At 41.6% G+C, this 23,067-nt stretch overlaps 1 protein-coding gene across 6 annotated transcripts in view; it reads right to left on the reverse strand.

Annotated features, from left to right (window-relative positions):
- The window catches only part of CPEB3 (cytoplasmic polyadenylation element binding protein 3), a gene marked incomplete at both ends in the record, with an annotated part of 160,223 nt that overhangs the window by 51,281 nt on the left and 85,875 nt on the right, over positions 1 to 23,067 (reverse strand). For all 6 annotated transcript variants that reach the window (XM_080694083.1, XM_080694082.1, XM_080694084.1 and 3 more), the window contains one exon: positions 21,378 to 21,467. In XM_080694083.1, coding sequence (XP_080550209.1) covers positions 21,378 to 21,467 — 90 coding nt within the window. The remainder of the gene's footprint in view (positions 1 to 21,377; positions 21,468 to 23,067) is intronic.

Consider the following 23,067-nt stretch of genomic DNA (forward strand, 5'->3'; position numbering starts at 1 on the left):
TCACCTGAAATTTCTGGGGCTGGTCACAAACTTGCAATCTTCCTATCTCAGTCTCCCAAGTAATGGGATCACAAACGTGTGCCACTGCATTTGTCAAAATGAAGGCTCTGTGGAGGGTTAAAGAGAAGATCTCACCAAATCAAAGTTGTAAAGAAATAAATACCAGTTTCACAGTAGTAATGGACTTAGGTAAGAATGTTATTTTATTTTTTGGTACTGGGGATTGAACCTAGGGTCTTGCATGTGCTAAGCATGCTCTCTACCACTGAGCCATATGGCCCAGCCCGAAACTCTTAAATGGACTCCAGGACCACTGGGTAAATTTAGGGGTAGAGAGAAAACAAGATATTAAAACAATCTGAAAGCATCACTTCACCCCTAAGATAGCATTTGCAAAAAGAGAGAAAAAGGCACTTTTATAAAAAGCACTGTAGAAGAGCCACCTTAATCAAATGATCAAACGTAACATCACCGAAGGAAAGGCAAACAGACACCCAGCACAGTGCGGCTCCCAGGCCGTCTGCAGGGCAGCATCTCATCTGTGTAGTATTTATGCTAACAATTTTTGACCAGACTCTTAGCGTGAAGAGACAATCAGACATTGCCAAATTAAGGGATATTCTATAAGACAGGAAGACTGTAGGTTTGAGGATAGCTGATCATAGGTTGGAGGACAGTCTCAGCAACATAGTGAGAATCAGTGACCTAGAGACCCTGTTTCCAAACACACAAATAAAAAATGCAAATAAAATATGCACTTAAAAATTTCAATAGTTCAAGTTAAAAACACTATTGGTACTCCAGCATGGTGGTGCATGCTTGTAATCCCAGTACTTGGGAAGCTGAGACAGGAGGATCACACAGGTTTGAAGCAGCCTCAGCTACTCAGTGAGGCTCTCAGCAATTAAGTGAGACCCTGTTTCCAAACAAAATATAAAATAAGTCTGGAAGTGTAGCCCAGAGGTAGAAAGCTCCTGAGTTCCATCCCCAGTACCACAAAAAATTTAAATAAATAAAAATGCTATTGGTGATTTGCATATTTCAAGTAACAACTACATATGGGAAAATAATTCTAGCAAGTGGGGCTGTACCTGGCTACATTCATAAAATGGTGGCAGATTGCCGGGCGTGGTGGTGCACGCTTGTAATCCCCGCGCTTGGGAGGCAGAGACAGGAGGATCGCACAGGTTCGAAGCCAGCTGTGCGCGCTGGCTTAGAAGACCCTGTTTCCAAATAAAAATGTAAAAATAGGTCTGGGGTAGAAAGGCTTCCAGGAACCCCAGTACCACCAAAAAAAAAAAAAAAAAAAAATGGTGGCAGATGGAGGGATGGCTGGTTTTTTATCAAGGCTATCCCTAGAAGGACAAGTCCACAGCCCAGACAGGCAGAGAACTCTCTTTTCACAAAAGCCAGGCTCCCTAATTACCAGTGACCTCCAGAGAGACCTGAAGGGCACCTCTCCAGCTACAGCCGCCTCTGTTTACACTTTATTTGGCACACAGTCTGTTGTAAACATCCTTTCTGACCTTGGCTTGCTGGTCAGAGGACTTACCTGGTGTACCTCAGTACACTGTCTTTGGATTTACTTCAAGAGAACCAAAAATATATAAGAAGTGCAAGGCAGTGTTGAGGCACTGAAGCTACCCAGCCCTTGGAAAATCTCAACCTGCAAGTAAATGACTAGGAAACAGCATGGAAGTGCTGTTAGGGGTATAGAAGATTAGTAAGAAACACAAGGAGTACATTTATTCAAACATCTGGGAAAGCCACAGAGCAAGGGCCATACCTAAGCTAGGGGATGATGACTTTGCAGGGAGTAGGGGTATTCCAAGGGTAGGAAGGAGAACAGGCCCTGGCATTGAAAGGCCAAAGAGATGGCTCACTTGGAGGACTAACAGAGTCCATGTTCAAAGCATGGGCCTGGGGTAAGAGAACCAGCTTGTCGGTCCCTGCCTGGCGCCTAGCGTGCACTGAGTGCACAGGTTTATTATTCATTTCCCTCTTACAAGAGAGCGCCTCCTCTCCAAGACGGATGAGCACGTATCACCGCCCTGCCTGCTCTAGGCACCGCAGGGGAAAGCGACAGGTACAAACCCTTATTCTCAGGGAACTTGCATGCTAGTGCAAGGCCAGGGAGAAGCAGCACACGGAGAAGCCTAATCTAGAAACAATGTGTTAAAACGATTATTACTGCTATCATTATTGTTATTGTTATATTTTGTGGTAAGGGGGACGGAATTCAGGGGCATTCTACCATTGAGCCACATGACCAGCCCTTTTTATATTTTTATTTTGAGACAGGGTCTTACTAAGGATCACCTTCAACTTGGCAATCCTTCTGTTTCAGCCTGCTAAGTAGCTGGGAATACAGGCATGTGCCACTACTCCTGGCCCAAGAATAATAAAAACTTGCTATTATTTGGTGCTGGGGATTGAACCCAGGTGTGTTCTACCTCTCAGCTACACCCCCCAGATCTTTTTATTTATTTATTTTTAATTTTTTTTTTTTTTTTTTTGGTGGTACTGGGGTTCCTGGAAGCCCTTCTACCTCTGGGCTACACTCCCAGACCTATTTTCACATTTTTATTTGGAAACAGGGTCTCCTAAACCAGCACGCGCGGTTGGCTTCGAACCTGCGCGATCCTTCTGTCTCTGCCTCCCAAGCGCGGGGATTACAAGCGTGCGCCACCACGCCCGGCTTTATTTTTAAATTTTGAAACAGGGCTTTGCTAAATTGCGAAGGCTGGCCTGGAAGCTATGATCCTTCTCTTTCAGCCTTCTAAGTACTAGGATTATAGGTGTACAACAACATGCCCAGCCCAAGAATTATTTTTTCTCTCTCTCTCTCTGTGTGTGTGTGTGTGTGTGTGTGTGTGTGTGTGTGTGTGTGTGTGTGTGTACTAGGAAATGAACCCAGGACATTAAACCTCTGAGCTACACCCACAACTCCTTTTTTGAGATTCTTACTACATTGCTGAGGCTGCCCTCAAACAGGCAGCCTCCTGTCTGGGCCTCCCAAGTACTTAGGTTTATAGTTATGAGCCACCATGCCCCATCCAAGAATTATTTTTTAAAACACGTGTGTGTGTGTGTGTGTGTGTGTGTGTGTGTGTGTGTGTGTGTGAATGTGTTACTAGGGATTGAACCCAAGGGTGTTCTACTTCGGAGCATACCCCCCCACCCCCAGTCCTATTTATTGTTCATTTTGAAACAGGGTCTCACTAAGTTGCTGAAAGCCTTGTGTTGCTGACTAGCCACCAACCTGTCTTAGCCTCCCAAGTACTGGGATTACAAGTGTGTACCACCAGATCTAGCTTAAAACATGTTTTTTTTAAAAAGATGCACTTAGCTGGGCATGGTGGCGCACGCTTGTAATCCTCACACTTGGGAGGCTAAGAAAGGAGGAGTGCACGGGTTCGAAACCAGCCTCAGCTACATATTAAGGCTCTCAGCAACTTAGTGAGACCCTGTTTTAAAATAAAATATAGGCTGGGCGTGGTGGCACACGCTTATAATCCCAGTTCTTGGGAGGCGGAGACAGAAGGATCACGCAGGTTCGAAGCCAGCCTCGCTGGCTTAAGAGACCCTGTTTCCAAATAAAAAAATATAAAATAGGTCTGGGAGTATAGCCCGGAGGTAGAAGGGCTTCCAGGAACCCCAGTACCACCACCACCAAAAAAAAGAAAAAATATATAAATATATAAATATATAAATATATATTTATAAATATATAAATATATAAATATATATTAAAATTATATATATTAATATATATGTATATATATATAATAGGTCTGGGAGTATAGCCTGGAGATAGAAAGTCTCTGGGTTCTACCACCAGTACCACCAAATAACTAAATAAATAATAAAATAAAATAAAAATTAAAAATAAAAAGATGCACTTCACAGAAAGAAGATTACTTTCAGTAAAAACAAAAAACAAAAAACACGTGAATAGAGAAATCAGGAAAGACTCTGTATAGGCGGTGGCACAAGGGCCAGACCTTAATGGTATAAATGAATAATAACACGAAGGGAGAATTCCAAGGGAAGAAATTAGCCTAAATTACAATGTAGAGGGCTCTTCAGACAAACACTGTCCAGTCTGTGGATTCTTAAACACTCTCCTTGGAGTCAAACCAAATATATTTCTTTGACTATATTTACTATGTAGGGCAAAGACTCAAACATTTTTGGTTGTAGCAGGTTTTGTGTTTCCTGTTACACTAGTAACCACTTCTTTATGGGCTTGTGGCTCAGTGAGCAGGGGTGGGGTAGATGGGAATGAACAGGAAAACAAATTGGCTATGTAGAACCACCTCAGAGATGAAACTTGGCAATCTATTTCACGTGTTCTTAGTAAAGTCCTACAGTCCAGGGCAGTGACCTGGAGCATGTGGGTCTGAAATCTGGTCTATTTACATAATCACACATACCCTATATAAAGAGTTCCTTGTGAAGTCTGCCAATCTTTCAGTTCTAGTCACAGTCAGCTTTAACAAGCACCTGACCAAGAAAACTGAGACCAGACTGGGGGTGTGGGAGGGAACTCGTCAAACTGGTCAGACAATTTTATTGTTACTGAGTATTACATTTTCATAAGGGGGAAGGATGCTAATATCTTTTTAACACCTAATAAACCTAAGCACTGTGTTGGTGTCTCATGCAATCCTCTTAACAATGCAATGGGAAGTATTAACTCAGATGAGTAAACTGAGGCTCCAAGATTAAATTACTTGCTCAGTGTCATACAGATAGTAACTGCTGGTGCCAAAATCTGTGTCCACAAACCTAGGTCTTATCCCACTGCTCTCTCATCGGCTTTAGACGACTGAGGAATTGTTTTAACCCAGTAGATGCTTCTCTACAGGCAGCCCCCACCCCCATACACAGCCTGAGCTTGGACAGTCTACTTTCTTCACTTCCCTGGATTTTAACACTCTTCTGATCAGTCCCCCTCCCCGTGTGTGTGTGTGTGTGTGTGTGTGTGTGTGTGTGTGTGTGTTTTACTAGGGATTAAACCCAGGGGCATTTTACCTCTGAGCTACACCCCAACCCTATTTTATTTTTATTTTGAAACTGGGTCTTGCGAGGTTGATGAGAATCTCACCACTTGCTAAGGCTGTCCTTGAACCTGCGATCCTCCTCTCTCAGCCTCCCAGGTACTGAGAATACAGGCGTGCTTTTCTTTTCTCCTTTCCTTCCTTCCTTCCTTCCTTCCTTCCTTCCTTCCTTCCTTCCTTCCTTTTTCTTTCTTTCTTTCTTTCTTTTTTTCTTTCGTTTTTTGTGTGTGGTACTGGGGTTTGAACACAGGGGCATTCTACATTCTACTTCCAAGCTACACCCCCATCCCTATTTTATTTTTATTTGGAAACAAGACATCACTAGGTTGATGAGAGTCTCACAGTTGCCGAGGCTGCCCTCAAACCTGCAAGTCTCAGCTTCCCAAGTACTGGGATTACAGGTGTGCATTCTTGATGCTGCTACTAATGAGTTTTCTCAGTGCCGCAATTTCTTCTTCTTAAAAGTAAGGTCATCCATTATAAAACACAGGTCCGCTCTCAGCTTTCAAAAACTTTCATCGGACCCTCCCAGCAGGTTTCTCATTTCTGACTCTTAATTAACATATCCTTTCTTGGTCACACTTGTGCATAGCCTTATCTATCCAGTGCAAGAACCGACAAAGCTAAAACATCCTCTCTGCCTCCACCTGCTAAATTTATACCTTCCATTTCAGATCCTGAAATCTACTCTCTTCCAGAGAAAGGCCTCAACGGGAGTAGTTATATCTTCTCTGAATTTCACAAGCATCTCCCCCACCTGGCACCTCTGCCTGGGCACAAATCACAGAACTGCAATGACCTTGTACAAACGGTTTCTCTTACTGATGTGGTTGCTCAAGCTTTGTCTTCTGGCCTATATGTTCCTAATACTTTCTCCTTTCTGTACAGTCCCTCAAACTATAAATGCATTGAAAGTGAAGACTACGTTAAAGTTCATCTTCAATATTGTGCTGATAAAAGTTTTAAGTGGAGATTATGCTAAGATGTTAAAAGCAAACATAGATGCTATTCCATCTGCCAAAACAGAAGATGACAAAGAGCCTACCCTTGCTACTCTGTAGTGAAGTTTCTATGTTTCTAAAAGAATATTCTTCCTTGGGAGAAAAACTGCAACCAAGTAAAATATTAAACTATTTTTCATTTATGATTCACCAGAGTGCGAGCACTAAAAGCCAGGGGCTGTGTTTGTTTAAACACACAAAAAAAGGAATATCACTCAAAAGATTACAACCTACAAAAGGTTAAGTACATACCCAAATCCCTTGGCTTCCCAACTGAGCAGTTTACATAACTCAGAAAGTGGAAAAACTTGGAATCTGGGCCTAAAACAACACTGACTTATTTCCATTCAAATTATACTACAAGGGGGAAAAATATGAAGTTTGAAAACTTTCCTTTCCAAAGCCAGATTGGAAGTTAAGAAATGGTCTGATATTGCCCATTTAAAGTGGAGTCCTCTTTCTTGTCTCTCTTTTGGCTCAGAGTCAATTTGCATCCCACGTGGCACGCCTTTTGCCAGGTTCACAGGCCATGTTGGTATTATATAAACTTCCACAACTGCATGACTTGGTCACAAGGACCGGCAGGCAAGCCAGCCTGGCCAATGCAGAGGAAAATACATGATCACCAGCTGAAACAGCCACTCAGGAGCACACGCTTTGCTGAAGTGCAAGGGAATCCACAGTACACAGGTTGGGTCACTCTTGCGTAAAGCTGCACGCCTGTGAGCACTCCTGTTCACCTGGCTGTGCACCTGGACCCTGAAACCCTGGGCTGCCAAAACTAACACGTGCTGCCCAAGTAAGTGGAGGATGAGAGCTTGCTCCATTCTACTGCCAGGAGCCACATGGCCAATCTCCTGTCCAACATCTGCAGCTGGCTGTTGTGTTTGCCTGTGCCCAGAGGCCTCTGCCAACAGAGGGAGTAGATCTGTGCTCACTGCCCTCTCCCTAGCCCCACATTCTCTGTCTCTCCATGAGGTGTGAGATTGTTGCAGTGCCAGGAGCAGCTGATTAATGCCGAACCAGGGGCAGAAGATAAGGGTGGAAAGACATAGTTTGGTAGCTCCGGTGACAGCAACTTAAGGCATGGGACACTCTTCCAGGAGGCAATGAGGGAGGGAGGTTATATTAAACATATCTATCAACAAGATTATCATGCCCAATGTATCCTTCTGTGCTACAGTCCTAGCTCCATGTTCAAGGAGCAGAACTAAGCTATTCCTTTATTAAGCAGTCAAGGAATACAGGGATCTATCATTAGGGTGATCAGTGTAATAGCTAGCTATTAAAAGATGAACAGGAAGCTTGGAGTGGTGATACACATTTATAATCCCAGTAATTAGAAGACTGAGATGGGGGGGTGTTACAGGCTTGAGGACAGCTTCAGCAACTTAGACCCTGTTTTTGTTTGTTTGTTTGTTTTTTCTTTTGGGCAGTACTGGGAATGGAACCCAGGGGCATTCCACCTCTGAGCTACACCCCCCACCCAGCCCTATTTTCTTTTTTTTTTTTTTTTTTTTACTTTGAAACAGGGTCTCATTAAGTTGCAAAGGGCCTCACAAAGTAGCTGAGGCTGTCCATGAATCATGATCCTCCTGTTTCAGCCTCCCAAATGCTGGGATTATAAGTGTGTGCCACCACACCCGGCCTAGTAAGACTCTGTTTAAAAAAAAAACACATAAAAACAGCTAGGTGTGGTGGCGCACGCTTGTAATCCCCTCGCTTGGGAGGCTGAGACAGGAGGATCGCACAGGTTTGAAGCCAGCCTCAGCTACTTAGTGAGGCTCTCAGCAACTTAGTGAGACCCTGTTTCCAAAAATATATATAAAATAGGGCTAGGAGTATAGCCTGGAGGTAGAAAGCACCTGGGTTCCACCCCAGTACCACCAATAAATAAATAAATAATAAAAAATTAAAACATAGGATGGGGATATAGCTCAGAGGTAGAATACCACTGGCTTCAATCCCCAGAAACACAAAAACAAAACAACAACAAAAGATGAACAAAACCAATCAATTCCCTCTCTCTGGAATTCAACTAGAAATATGAAAATACCAAGGTACGCAAGCCAGTAACCCCAGCTGAGGCAGGAGGATTGCAAGTTCCAGGCTGGCACAGGCAACTAAACCACCCTCTGTCACAACACAAAAATTAATAAATTATTTTAAAAGGCTGGGGATATAGCTCATTGGTACAGTGCCCCTGAGTTTAATCCCAGTACCATAGTCTGGCATAATTTGGGAGGCTGAGACAGGAGGATTACAGTTTAGAGGCCAGTCTCAGCAACTTAGCAAGACCCTCAATAACTTATCAGGACCCTGTTTCAAGTAAAAAAATAAACAACCATGCGTGATGGCGCATGGTTGTAATCCCAGTCCTTGGAGGCTGAGACAGGAGGATCGTGGTTTGAGAATAGCCTCAGCTACTTAGCCCTCTGCAACTTAGAGACCTAGTTTCAAAATAAAGAATAACAAATAGGATTGAGGGTGTAGCTTGGAGGTAGAATGCCCCTGAATTCCATCCTCAGTACTGCAAAAAATTAATTAGCTAATTAATTAATTAAAAATAAAATAGAGCTGGTAGTGTGGTTTTGAAGGAGAACACCCTGGTTCAATCTCCAGTAAACACACACACACACTCACTCACTTACTCACTCACTCACTCACTCTCTCTTCCAGTACCCCCAAACAATGGAGAATTAGTAGCTTCCATTGTTCAAATCCTTGCAGCCTGCCACCTCCTCAAACAATCTCCATGATGCCTGGTTTGAGTTTAACTACTTACTGTTCTTGGGCTCTTCTTGTCATCACCATACCCGATTTGATGTAGCACAAGAGAACCTCTGATCCCCACAGTCAAAGAACTCAACTACAAAGCAGTTCGTCCAGGTTTAAAAGTGATGTGGTGTTACCAAGGACGCAGAACCCCATGGGCAAACTGCGGTTCAGACCTACAACCCCAGCTCAACCCACCCATTTAAAATATTCAGCCCACCGGGCGTGGTGGCGCAGGCTTGTAATCCCCGCGCTTGGGAGGCAGAGACAGGAGGATCGCGCAGGTTCGAAGCCAGCCGCGCGCTGGCTTAGGAGACCCTGTTTCCAAATAAAAATGTAAAAATAGGTCTGGGAGTGTAGCCCGGAGGTAGAAGGGCTTCCAGGAACCCCAGTACCACAAAAAAATAAATAAATAAAAATAAATAAATATTCAGTCTATGAGATTTGACAAGCAAAATACAAAACTCAAGAAAGAAAAAAGGTGCAACTTAGGTTTTCCCACTAGCTACAAAAATGTACCTTGGGTCATACAGCTTAAGTTGCTAATTTTTATTTTTAAAAAATCCGACCTTGTAAATAACACCATAAGTTATCAGATTCTATGGTTTAAATCTGTCTTCTGTTCCCACACATGATACACACCAGCAAAACAAAAATCACTTCCTGTATTACTTACCAGATATAATCATTTATATAGTATAAATTGTTATATACTATGAACAACTGGTGTGTCAGGTTCAAGTCTGCCTAGTAAAATCTGAGTACACTTATGAAAAGACACTTCTCTTGAGTCTGTTTAAAATAAATATTGGCTAGAATTAGATCTTTAGGTAATTCGGCAGCTGTAAAATTTGGTGGGTTCTACTCTCAGAGCAAGTATTGAATTCACCATTTCCAAAGCTACAATCAATTCATTTATTTTATTTATTTTTATTTTATTATTACTATTATTTTTTAATGATACATCACTTTGAAATACAAGACTTGAGAGGATATACAAGCACATATCATCTAATAAGCAATCAATTCATTTAACAAATATCAGAGGGTCAGCCAGGAGTGGTGGCATGTCTACAATCCCAGTACTTGGGAGGCTGAAGCAGGAGTGTCTCAAGTTTAAGGCCAGCCTGCAGTAACTTAGCAAGACCCTGTTTCAAAACAAAAAGGGCTGGGGGTGTAGCTCAGGGGTACAATGCCCCTGAGTTTAATGCCAGTTCCAAAATAAATATATATTTTGAAGGCCATTGGACTAAGTATGCAAGGTACTTGGTATAGAACCAGTGAACTAAATCTGAAAAAATAATCTTGTTCTCAATAAAACTTACATTCCAGTCAGGAAAAAGAAAAACATATGTAATATTTTCAAGTCATAGTAAATATTTTAAAGAAAAATGACGGTAAGAGGAAATAAAATGATGAAAGAAGAATAGAGGAAGAGGGTAGAGTGGCTCCTATTGTTAGATACAGAAACCAGGAAAGACTTATCCATTAGGTGACTTCTGAACAGAGGTCTAAGGGGGGAGAAAGGTGCTCCGCTCAGAAATCTAGGGGAAGAGCTTCAGGCAAAAGGAAGGACTGGTACTCGGAGAGACCCTAATTGTCTGTCCACTGAATAGCAAAGAAGCCTGTGTGGCCAGAGTGGGTAAGAGAGAATGGCAGGCAGTCACGTTAGGAAACACCCAGGATTCAGTAGATAAGGCCTGAAGGAAAAATACTTAAATGCTTCAAGGATAAGATTCATATCAACACTGCTCCTGGCTTCTGCAAGGGTCCCCTGTATGCCGAACACAGAGCAGAAAGGGAAGTTCACAGCTGCAACGCGCCATTTATCTGACTAGGCACTAAGCAAAAGCACTTGCGGCAGATGTCCAAATTAGCATCAACTTCATAAAGAGGTTGCTTTGGGAAGCCATGTGATATGAGATCCGGAGTCATTAACATTCTCATCTCTTTAACTCTAGCTAAGAAGCTTCTAATTTTGCCTAAAGAAAATAATCTCAATGAAAAGTCCATATACAAGAATATATTATTATCAGAAGTATTCTTTCTAATAGCCTAAATGACCAATGCATAAATGAACAAAATAGGTTAGGAAGCCGCTGAAAATTATGTAGAGACTTGAGGGGAGAGGAGAAGGAAAGATGAATCCGCCCACAGCAAAGATAAGTACGAACAAAGACTGAAATGAAACAGAAAACTGGTTCTGCTGAGGTGGCAGCACTGTTTCTATTGTCATAAAATAACACATGTTTAATGAAAACCAGATTGCTGTGTTTTGGTTCTACTGCTTCATTACAATTTTAAGGTTTATAAATTAGAGTAACAATAGAAATGACTGGGACCAGGTATTTGACAAGAGGCCGTATTGATCTCTAGTCCACGATCATCTCAGTCCTGTAATATCCTTTGGTGTTAACTACTGGTGTGTGTGTGTGTGTGTGTGTGTGTGTGTGTGTGTGTGTGTGTGTGATTTTTACTGGGGATTGATCCCAGAGGCATTCTATCTCTGAGCTACACCCCCCAGCCCTGTCTGTCTGTCTGTCTGTCTGTCTGTCTGCCTGTCTGTCTGTTTATTGGAAACAAGGTCTCACTTAGTTGCTGAAAGTCTCTAAGGCTGGTCTTGAACCTGCAATCCTCCTCTCTCATCTCCTCAAGTACTGAGATTTGAGGCATGTGCCAGGACACCCTGCTGGAGCTAACTATTCTTAAAGCTTCTTTCTTTAGCCTCCAACGCCATGAACATACTTCCAGGTATTAACTTACCCACATCTCCACTACATGCCCCTTTCTTCTCCTCGTTACTAACAAAATTTACTTGCTATCTGATTTTCATTTTCTTCTTCCTTCTCTTTGTAAAAATGACTTTCAAAAGATGTGCACCTCTTACACTACTCTCTTCTCCCAAATTTCCTGACCAAAATTCCAACTGCCCGTTAGGAGTCTGTTCTCATATCACATATGAGGACTAACTTTGCCAAGTCATCACTATGCCAAACTGGTTTTCTTTCTGTTGGATCTACTATCTTGCGTAGTATCATGAACCTCCTATTCAGTAGAAGGGATTTTAGCACAATCCTATCATCAAATCTAGCAGTCATAATCTACTCCATGGCTAAGAGCCAATGGTCCCTCTCTCCCCTATTCTAGTAAGATCTCACAGCTAGTATCCTAGTTCTTCATAGTTCTCAAAACTTCTCTCTCCCCCAACCTATTTTTTTGGTACTGGGGATGGAAAGCCAGGAGCATACTACCTCTGAGCTACACCTCTAATTTTTAGTTTGAAACAGGGTCTTGCTAAGTTGCTGAGGGTCTAAGTTGCTGAGGCTGGTCTCAAACCTGTGATCCTCCTGTCTCTGGGATTACAACTGCATGCCGACATGTCCAGCTCTTCATAACTACTACTACTACTTTTTTTTTTTTTTTTGCAGGTCTGGGGATGGAACCCAGGGGCATTCGACCTCTGAGCTACACCCCCTGCCCTATTTTTATTTTTTATTTTGAAACAGGGTCTCACTGAGTTGCAAAGGGCCTCACTAAGTAGCTGAGGCTGTCCACATACCACGATCTTCTGGTCTCAGCCTCCCGAATGCTGGGATTACAAGCATGCGCTTCATAACTTCTTATGAGTTTAATTACGAAAATCTCCTAAATGGTTTTCCTAACCAACCCTGACTTAAAAAAAGATCAAAACAAAACAAACAAAAAACCCAAATTTAAACATTCAACCTCTCTCTTGCTCAAGAAAATAAATAAAAGCCTCAGCAAGACCTAAGTACTATGCAAAGCATTCTATGTGCAATTTCTCATTTAATCTGATAACCATACATATACAATACTATTATCTCTAGTTTTAGATTTAGGAAACTTAATAAGTGGCCTGTGACACAGAGATGGAAGATGTGGAGCAGGAGCTTAACTCGGGCAACTCGATCCGAAGCCTGTGTGCTCAGTTGTTGGTTACACAGATCTAGTATGAAGCCTAGCAAGTCAGACACCCACATACTAGCAAGGCAGACACCCTCAGCCTTAATTAAAGACTGTCTTGACCATGTTTACCTCTGGGCTATGCTTATTCTTAAATAAGACTAGTACAATGCAATTAAGAACCCTGGAATCTGAGGTCAGCCAGTTTGGCTCAATTTTGCCACAACCTTGGACAAACTACCCCCTTTCCTATTGCTATTTCTTTCTCTATAAAATGGAAATAAGAATAATGCCTACCTAGTGGAATTAGGAAGGTTAAGTGAGATAAAGCACCAAAAATAGTGTCCCACTGCCTGGTCCACAAGAAATCATCAGTAAACATTAGCCAACTATTAGAATTCCATTCTCCTGCATTTCCTGCCTATTTTTTCCTACCTATCTTTAAAGATCAAGGTTTTGGGCTTCCTTTCTCCCTCTCCTTTTCTGTTTTTGGTTTGCACTCCAGGATGCTCTACCACTGAGCTACATTTCCAGCCCTTCTTATTGTTTATTTTGCAATGGTCTCACTAACTTGCTGAGACTGGACTCAAACGTGCACTCCTCGTGCCTAGCCTCTCAAGTGCTGGAACTGCGGGCACGTGCCACCATTTGGCTGAATGTCAAGGTTCTACAGAACCCATAATAATCTGACCCTCTTCTGGATGCCTGGAATATCTTTTGCTATCTTGCCACAAACAGTAAATTGATCTGTATTTTAGTAATAACATTATTCATAACACCGTTTGAAGAAGCTGTTTTAAGCACTCTGTACACATTTACTCATTTTGATCCTCATTAGTATCATCAATAATAGTAAGGAAGTAGGTGCTATTATTATTATATTATTATTATAATTACTTTTTGCAGGAGATGAAATTACGGTACAGAAAGGTTAAACAACCTAAGATCATACAGCGAATGAGTGGGGGAGCCAGCAGAGTATAGTGGCTCAGGCCTGTAATCCCAGGCCTTGGGAGGCTGAGACAGGAGGATTACAGGTTTGAGGCCACACTTGACAACTTAGTGAGACTATTTCAAAAACAAAACAACAAAACAAAACAAAAAACAGGGCTGGGGTGTAGCTCAGAGAGAGAGAGTGCTCCTGGGTTAAGTCCCCAATACCACATAAAAAAGTGGGGGAGCCAGCAAATCTAGCTCCAGAATCCATGCTCTTTACCACTGTGTTTCATATTTGTATTTTTAAGTCTCCTGTGGAAAACTGTAGCCTTCTCAAATCAAGAATGGTGTCTTCAGTGTACTTAAACATATCAAAGTCAACCACTAAGCTAAGCATGGGAAGGAGGGGTGGGGAGGGAATGGGGTGGGAATTGGGTAGGGACTAAATGAGTGATGTGTACATGTACATCCACACAAGTTTTTTACCCCAATATGATGTATGAATATAATGCACCAATAAAAAATTTAAAAAAGAATGGTATCTTCTCTAGATCCCCCACAAGGCCAAATAGACTCTTCCATGACTTATGCACAAGTATTTGATGATGATATCCCCAATGTAGCATAGCCACTGTACCACGACCTAGAGCCTCTGTTTACATTTATTCTATTTTTTCACCATCCCATCTTCAAACTACTTGTACCCAAGCTATTATAAACATAATGCCATTGATTAATACCCGATATGAATTGCAGTACAGAGTGACATTTGGTTCATGCCATTACCCTTGGGAGAACATCTCTTTTCAGGACTCCTAATTTCAACTCCAAGCTCATCAAGTGCTATGTATGTATGTCCTTATCTATGTCCTTATCACTCTGAACTATATTCCGATGTGAGACTTCAATGCACCAATAAAGGTGTGTGTATGTGTGTGTGTTTGTGTAAACTCCATAGAAAGATTTTATTAATTCTTCCAGAAAATATCTAATTTAATAAGTATTGCTTGAGTGCCTACTATGTGCCAGGTACTTGGGAAACATCATTAAAAATAAAACACACCTGGGTGTAGTGGCACACGCCTGTAATCCTAGTACTTGGGAGGCTAGAATGGGAAGATGGCAGGTTTTAGACCAGCTTTAGCAATTCAACACACACACACACACACACACACACACACACACCCCTACTTTTTTCTTGAATATATATATATATATATATATATATGGTACTGGGGTTCCTGGAAGCCCTTCTACCTCCGGGCTACACTCCCAGACCTATTTTTACATTTTTATTTGGAAACAGGGTCTCCTAAGCCAGCACGCGCGGCTGGCTTCGAACCTGCGCGATCCTCCTGTCTCTGCCTCCCAAGCGCGGGGATTACAAGCGTGCGCCACCACGCCTGGCTTTTCTTGAATATTTTAACTAGAGTTGGATTTTTTTCTTAATTACCAAGAATTAAATGCAGAAAGTACAAAAAAAGACTTGGTTTCAATTTTACCAATAACTCTTTGAAAGTATTTTTTTGTGTGTGGTAGTGAGGACTGAACCAGAGGCATTTTACTTTTGTGCTATACCCCCAGCCCAATTTTAGTTCTTATTTGGAAACAGGGTTTCACTAGGTTGATGAGAGTTTCACTACTTGCTGAGGCTGACCTCAAACCTTCTCCCTGTCTCAGCCTCTCAAGTTCAGGTATTACAGTTGTGCACCACCAACGGACGGCTTTCTTTGAAAGTGTTTCAAAGTGTTATTTCTATTTGACCTGACTCCATTCTTTTCATGCCAAAGACAAACACCACACAAACACCATCAGGTTCATTCTCTCTGGGGCATTAGATCAATTTAGGGAAAAACCCAAAGCAAAACAAATGCTACTTCTTCCAGGCCCTTTCGCCATTTCACTTTCTCCTACCTACCTCAAAACATTCCCCTCTGCTCCCTTCATTTCTTTAAAGGCAGCAGAGCCCTTTTCCCACTCAGTCTTTCCCACCCGATAATCCTCTGCTTGGAACTTGCCACCCTACACTTTGTAGCTAACTTCTCAATTTTCAGCTCTGCTGAAATGCCATTTTCTCAGAGATGCTCTCTCCGAACTGCCAATCTAAGTGATGCCCCTCTTTTGACTCTCTATTGCCCCTTCCACGTTTCCTTTGGGGAGCTGCAACCATGTTTACTTTTGTGACTATTTTATTGTGTATCTGCTCCGGGAATATAACTGTGAGGTTGGGGACTACATCCTAAAGAGAAACCATGTTCTCAGCGGTGCTCGGAATCAACCATGCACCTGCCAATGCCTCTTGCTGTGCTAGAGCGCCCCGGGCCGCATCCCTCCCCACTCTGCTGGCCCAACATCAAAGGGGAGAGTTGATGAGTCCAGCCACTGTTTCTCTACATGGACTTTAAGCACTTTATAATCCACTCAACATAGTCACATTTTTACAACCTTACTTCAGTTCTGTAAGGGTCAACCTGCTAGATGACTGGATGATTCTACCCTTTTCATATACTTTCCTTTTTTTTTTTTTTCAGTATTGGGGATGGAACCCAGGGGCATTCTATCTCTGACCTACACCCTCAGCCCTATTTTTTATTCTTTTTTTTGAAACAGGATCTCACTGAGTTGCATAGGGTCTCACTAAGTAGTAGCTGAGGCTATTCTCCTGTCTCAGCTTCACAAATGCTGGGATTACAAGCGTGTGCCAACACAACCACTTAGACATATACTTTTTTTCTTTCTTTTTTTTTTTTTGCGGGTCTGGGGATGGAACCCAGGGGTATTCGACCTCCAAGCTACACCCTCTGCCCTATTTTTTATTCCTTATTTTGAAACTGGGTGTCACTGAGTTGCAGAGGCCCTTACTAAGTACCTGAGACTGTCTGCGAACCACGATCCTTTGGTCTCAGCCTCCCAAATGCTGGGATTACAAGCCTGCGCCACCACGCCCAGCTTTAGACAGATACTTTCTGAGAAGGTGGCCAAGCACTCCACAGTGCATGGTTGATGTTTTCTTCTCTACTCACACATAAGCCTGAGACACTCAACCAAGTAAACCGTACCTAGTGGCTCACCAAGTGACCCACGGAAAAGCAAAATCAGCATTGGTAGTAGCCACTGAGCAGTTTCAGGCAAACAGCTCAGATGTTCAGAATATTGTAAAAAAAAAAAAAAATGGGCAAACCAGGGGTGGCACACGCTTGTAATCCCAGCATTTGGGAAGCTGAGACAGGAGGATTGTTGGTTCATGGACAGCCTCAGCTACTTAGTGAGGCTCTTTGCAACTCAGTGAGATCCTGATTCAAATTAAAGAATAAAAAATAGGGCTGGGGTTATAGCTTGAAGGTAGAATGCTCCTGGGTTCCAACCCCAGCACTGAAAAAAAAAAAGGCAAGAATTCTCAGTTACTTCAATCTTGGAATAGCACCAAAATTTTTTAGGTTCCCCCAAATAGGTCAACCTTCAGACTTTAGCTGAGAGCAAAACACAACAGGAGCCAATACTCTAATAATTATTCCTCCTCCCTGACCTCAGTCACCAGTAAGGCAATCTGCCTCTGAGGACACGAGACTGAGAACCAGCACAGGAAGCCACAGTCTCTCCTCAGCCTGGCTCTCATGAGTACCTCTCAACGTTGCCCCTTAGCTCTCGGATGAGGGCCCAGGACCAATGTGCCACAGCACTATGGTGTTGTGCTGCTCATACAGGAGTGTACCAAGAGCCATGGAAGCTGTAGAGCTGCTGAGCCCTGTACTGTCAGGCCAATGCTAACATCTCTCTACAAGTCCCAATAAGAGATTTAAGTACCAAGATACTGATGCCAAGCTGATTACAAGCATGTGGTGACACATGCTTGTAATCCTAACATTCGGGAGGCTGAGACTGGAGGATCGCAGTTCACAGATAGCCTCAGCTACTTAGTGAGGCCCTCCGCAACTTAGTGAGACCCTGTTTCAAAATAAAGAATAAAAAATAGGGCAGGAGGTGTACCTCGGAGGCCAAATGGCTCTGGGTTCCATCCCCAGCCCCGCAAAAAAAAAAAAAAAAAAAAAAAAAGAGAGACTGATGTCACATGATGACTTAGTCTACTTTACAAAACTGCACTGACCAATGGATAAAGATTGCAGGGAAACATTTGACATGATAGAAGAAAAAGTTAATATAAAATTAATTCTGCAAATACATAGATTCCTCTGAAATAAACTGCTTCTCTTGTCACTGGATGTCTCTGAAGCTAAATGAGCAATTCTATGAATTACTTTATAAGCAGCAATCAATGAACTTTTTCTGAAAAGAGATCTTTGGGTGACATAATCCTTTAAAAATGTAAATTGCTGGGTATGGTGGTGACACAGACCTGTAATCCTAGTACTTGGGAAGCTGAGACAGGAGGATAGCAGGTTCAAAGACAGCCTCAGCAAGTAATGAAACGCTCATCAATCTAGTGAGACCCTGTTTCAAAATAAAAATAAAGCCAGGCATCGTGGTGGACACTTGTAATCCCAGCATTTGAGAGACTGGGACGGGAAGAACACAGTTTGCAAACAGCCTCACTACTTAGTGAGGCCCTGTGCAACTCAGTGAGACCTTGTTTCAAAATAAAGAATAAAAACTAAGGGTAAGGGTGTAGCTTGGAGGTAGAATGGCTCTGGGTTCCATCCCCAGCCCTGCAAAAACAAACAAACAAACAAACAAACAAAAAACAACAAAAAACATAAAAATAAAATACAGCTGGGGGTATATCTCAGAAGTAGAATGCCTCTGGGTTCAATCTTCATTACCACAGGGGAAAAAAAAAGTAAAAACCAAGTCAGGTGTGCTTTGCACACATCTGTAAACCCAGCTGCTTGGGAGACTGTGGCAAAAGGATTGCAAGTTCAAGGCCAACCTGGCAACTCAGAGAGATCCTGTTTCAAAACAAGATAAAAAGGGCTGGAGATACTGGGTTCAATCCCATGGCCACTGTTCTAGAGGAGCGGTGTTATGTAGAAATATGGAAGAAATAGTTAAAATAATACTATGACAATATATAAATGTATTACTACCACTTTCACTAACAGGCATAGGAAGGATAATGGGGGAGTTGAGTGGGCTGTGAAAGGAAATACACGAAGAGTTGTGTGCATGTATCATACTGTACCTCACTGGGAGGTACAATTATAAAGCACTAATAAAACTGTTAAAAAATACTCTGAAGCCCCCCAAAAGAAACCTAAATCATATTCATACATATTTTCTACTATCTCTATTTTTTTTCATACATATTTTCTACTATCTCTATTTTTTTTTTTTTTTTGGTGGTACTGGGGTTCCTGGAAGCCCTTCTACCTCTGGGCTAAACCTCTGGGCGACACTCCCGGACCTATTTCTATATTTTTATTTGGAAACAGGGTCTCTTAAGCCAGCACAACTGGCTTCAAACCTGCACAATCCTCCTGTCGCCACCTCCCAAGCAGGGGGGGGGGGGATTACAAGCGTGCGCCACCACACCCAGCACTAATGAGATCTTTTACTTTTTTTTTTTTTTTGCAGTACTAGGGATTGAACCTAGGGTCATTCTACCTCTGAGCTACACTTCCAGACCTATTTTTCATTCTTTATTTTGAAACAGGGTCTCAATAAGTTGTGGAGGGCCTCACTAAGTAGCTGAGGCTGGCCACAAATCTGTGATTCTCCTGTTCCAGCCTCCCAAGTACCAGGACTACAAGTGTGTGCCACCATGCCTGATTGATCTTCTACATTTTAAAAAATGAAGTCTTTGAAATCTAGTGTATATTTTACACTTGCATCATATCTCAATTTGGACTAGTTACATGTTACATACACACAGTGTGGTAAATATATCCACTAAAAAACACACATACAAAAAAACCTACCCCAATGTAGGAAGAAACTAGCATCATTAGAAACATCTTTTCTGCATATGTCTGTGCATAGTGTATATAGTACACACACTGCAAGGTGGTGAATGTATTCTTTCACTGAAATAATAACCATGATGATTTTTTATATTTTCTGATTTATATAAACTATTTTTTATGTAAAAATTTTCTGGAAAGAATTATCAGAAGAATTTTAAAAGCAAACTAACAGCCTTCTATTTAGTGAGTAACTTATATTAATGAGTTATACAGAGACGGGAAAAGTACATGTGACAAAGAAACCTAATAAACCAGATATAAAAGTTAATCAACTGAATATGACAGTGTATACCTGTATTCCCAGTACTTGGGAAGCTAAGACAGGAGGATCACAGGTTTGAGGCTAGCATGAGCAACTTAGCAAGACCTTGTTAAAAAAAAAAATAAACAGGGATGGGGGTATAGCTCGAAGGTAGAATGCCCTGGGGTCAATCCCCAGTACCAAATAAATAAAAAAAGAATTGCCTTCCAGTTAAGTTCTAATTTGATTTCTGTACAATGTACAGGAAGTACAGGTGTTTTTAAGTCATCTTCTTGTGCTAAGTTATACTACATAACACATATTAAAAAGTCATTTTTCAGAAATTAAAGGTATAACTGAAACATCTATAGGACACAACACAGAAGGAAACTGTCTCTTTAACCAAAAATACTCTTTTTGTGTGTGTGTTGGGGGGTGGGTACCGGGAATGAAACCCAGGGGCATTGTACCTCTGAGCTACACTCTCAACCCTATTTTTTCAGTCTTTTTTTTTTTTTGAAACAGGGTCTCACTGAGTTGCGAAGGGCCTCGCTAAGTAGCTGAGTCTATCCACAAACTGCAATTCTCCGGTCCCTGCCTCCCGAATGCTGGGATGACAGGCGTGCGCCACCACGCCCGACAAAAAATATTCATATAAACCTAGGAACACACCCAGAGTGTCACCAAGAGAGTTCCCTAAGTTCTGCAGAAATGACAAACTATGAAGAGACAAAGCAATGTATTATACCCTCTCACAAATTACCCAAAGAGGCTCCCCAAATAAGGGAAGCAAGGGTATGTGAATAATCTCGTGCCAGTGCCCTTCACCCCCAACACAGGCTGAGTCACTTAAGGCACACAAGTGCACAAAGACATTTTGTTCAGTATCATTCTTCAGCAACTTGGTTTCTAAGTTGGGGCTTATGAGATTTATAAAATCCCAGGGCTGTGGGATACAAATACAATTTGACCTTAAATAATCTCTTTTTTTACCATTGCTTACATTCTTCAAAACCCTAGATCTTTTCTCTTAAAACAATGAAAAGTTAGCAGAAGGCTCATCTACAAACATACTGCCAACAAAATAGGGGACAAAAGAAAATCAGGGTGCTGGAGAAGCTCCCCAAGTGGAAACATAAGATGCAACATGGCGATCAATGAAAAAATATTTTCCCAATTAGAAAATAAAAAAGTTAGCCGGGTGTGGTGGCGCACGCTTGTAATCCCTGCACTTGGGAGGCGGAGACAGGAGGATTGCACAGGTTCGAAGCCAGCCGTGCTGGTTTAAGAGACCCTGTTTCCAAATAAAAATATAAAATAGGTCTGGGAGTGGATCCCAGGGGTAGAAGAGCTTCCAGGAACCCCAGTACCACCAAAAAAAACCCCAACAACAACAACAAAAAAGAAAATAAAAAAGTCAACAGCTATTTCAAGAGCGTAAACATTTCAAGAGCCTAACATTGAGCTGTAGGGCTATCTCCCCAACATGCAAGCAGTGGAGACATCTTAAGTGCATTACCTTTAGGAGGAAAATATGACTTGCTTTCCGCTTTGTGAGGCCAGTCTACCACGAGAGGTCCAAACCTGCGAAAGCTGGCAGTGATCTCATCTATAAAACAAAGAAGGAATGTCAGCAAAAGGGTAAAAGTAGTACAGTTAGAGCAGCCCAAAACATGTCTTTTTATTAAAAGAAAAAGTTTTGAAGAATATTTTCTAAAGCACTTTTACAGAAGTCAAACCTACTAAGTAAAATACCAGTGTTTTCATGCACATTAGGTTATTCGCTTTTAACCAGGCAAAGTGTGTTTCTAACTATAATTCATTTTCTTTTACTGACAATAAACTTGACAGTAAAGAATTTTAGAGAAAAAAATATTATTAGTATTTGCTTAGGTGACCTCTACGACTAGTTAAAAAGGAGATGCTAAAAATGGGAACGTTCTCTAAAAAAAAAAAGAGGCAAAGGTACAGAAAAGCATTTAAAATATAGTTTAACTTACATGGAATCTATAAGATGATCTTAGAAATAAATATGATTCTTTTGAGTAGGAACAGGGGTACCTAGCAGGAAACTATTTGATGATAAGAAAATGTTAAAAGTCAATGGTCTACCAGGTGTGTTAGCCCATTCTTGTAACCCCAATACTTGGGAGGCTGAGACAGGAGGATTGCAGGTTCTCAGCCAGCCTCAGCTACTTAGTGAGGCCCTCTGGAACTCAACGGGACCCTGTTTCAAAAGAAAGAATAAAAAATGCCCTGGTTCAATTCCCAGTACAGTAAAACACACACACACACACACACACACACACACACACACACACACACACACACATTTTTACTAGAGGTTGAACTCAGCACTGTACCTGAGTTGTTCCGCCAGCTCTATTTTATTTTTTTATTTTCAAACAGTGTCCCAACTCACTTCATTGCTGAGGGCCCCACTAAGTTGCTGAGGCTGGTCTTGAACCTGTGATCCTCTTGTCTCAGCCTCGCAAGTAGTGGGATTATAGATGTGCACCACCACAACCAGGTTTACTATTTCTGAAGCAGATCAAAGCCTATTAAAACTTTTTTTCCTTTAAGTTAACCATATTATAATTTCACTTGTACATTCAACAAATATTCACTGATAATCTGCTATGTGCTAAAATGAATACTTTTATTGGTTTTAGGAATAGCTAAAAAATATTTTTTGGGGGGACTGGTAGAATCTCAAAAATATTATTTAGCAGCTGGGCATGGTGGTGCACACTTATAACCCCAGCATTTGGGAGGCTGAAACAGGAGGAGTGTGGTTCGCAGCCTCAGCTACTTAGTGAGGCCCTTTACAATTTAGTGAGACCCTGTTTCAAAATAAAGGAATAATAGGGCTGGGGTAGAATGCTCCTGGGTTCCATCCCCAATAACCCCCCCCACACACACACACTATATATATAATTTAGGAAAGTACTAATTCATCTTTATTCTTTAGAGGTAAGAGGGATAATATGCTTCTCATTAATATATCCTTATATTAAAAGGCGTTGGTATAATGGACATGAGCAAAAGCTCTATGATCAAACTGACTCTGGGTTCTAACTATATCATTAACTACATAATCCTGGATAAATGATTTCTCTTTTATCTTCAGTTTCCTCATCCATAAAATGGAGATGGTAAGACATACCTAAATCTATGAAGATTAAATGAGACAATGTAATATGAAATAC

This window comes from Muscardinus avellanarius, assembly GCF_963383645.1.
Source record: "Muscardinus avellanarius genome assembly, chromosome: 4".
Taxonomy (NCBI): domain Eukaryota; kingdom Metazoa; phylum Chordata; class Mammalia; order Rodentia; family Gliridae; genus Muscardinus; species Muscardinus avellanarius.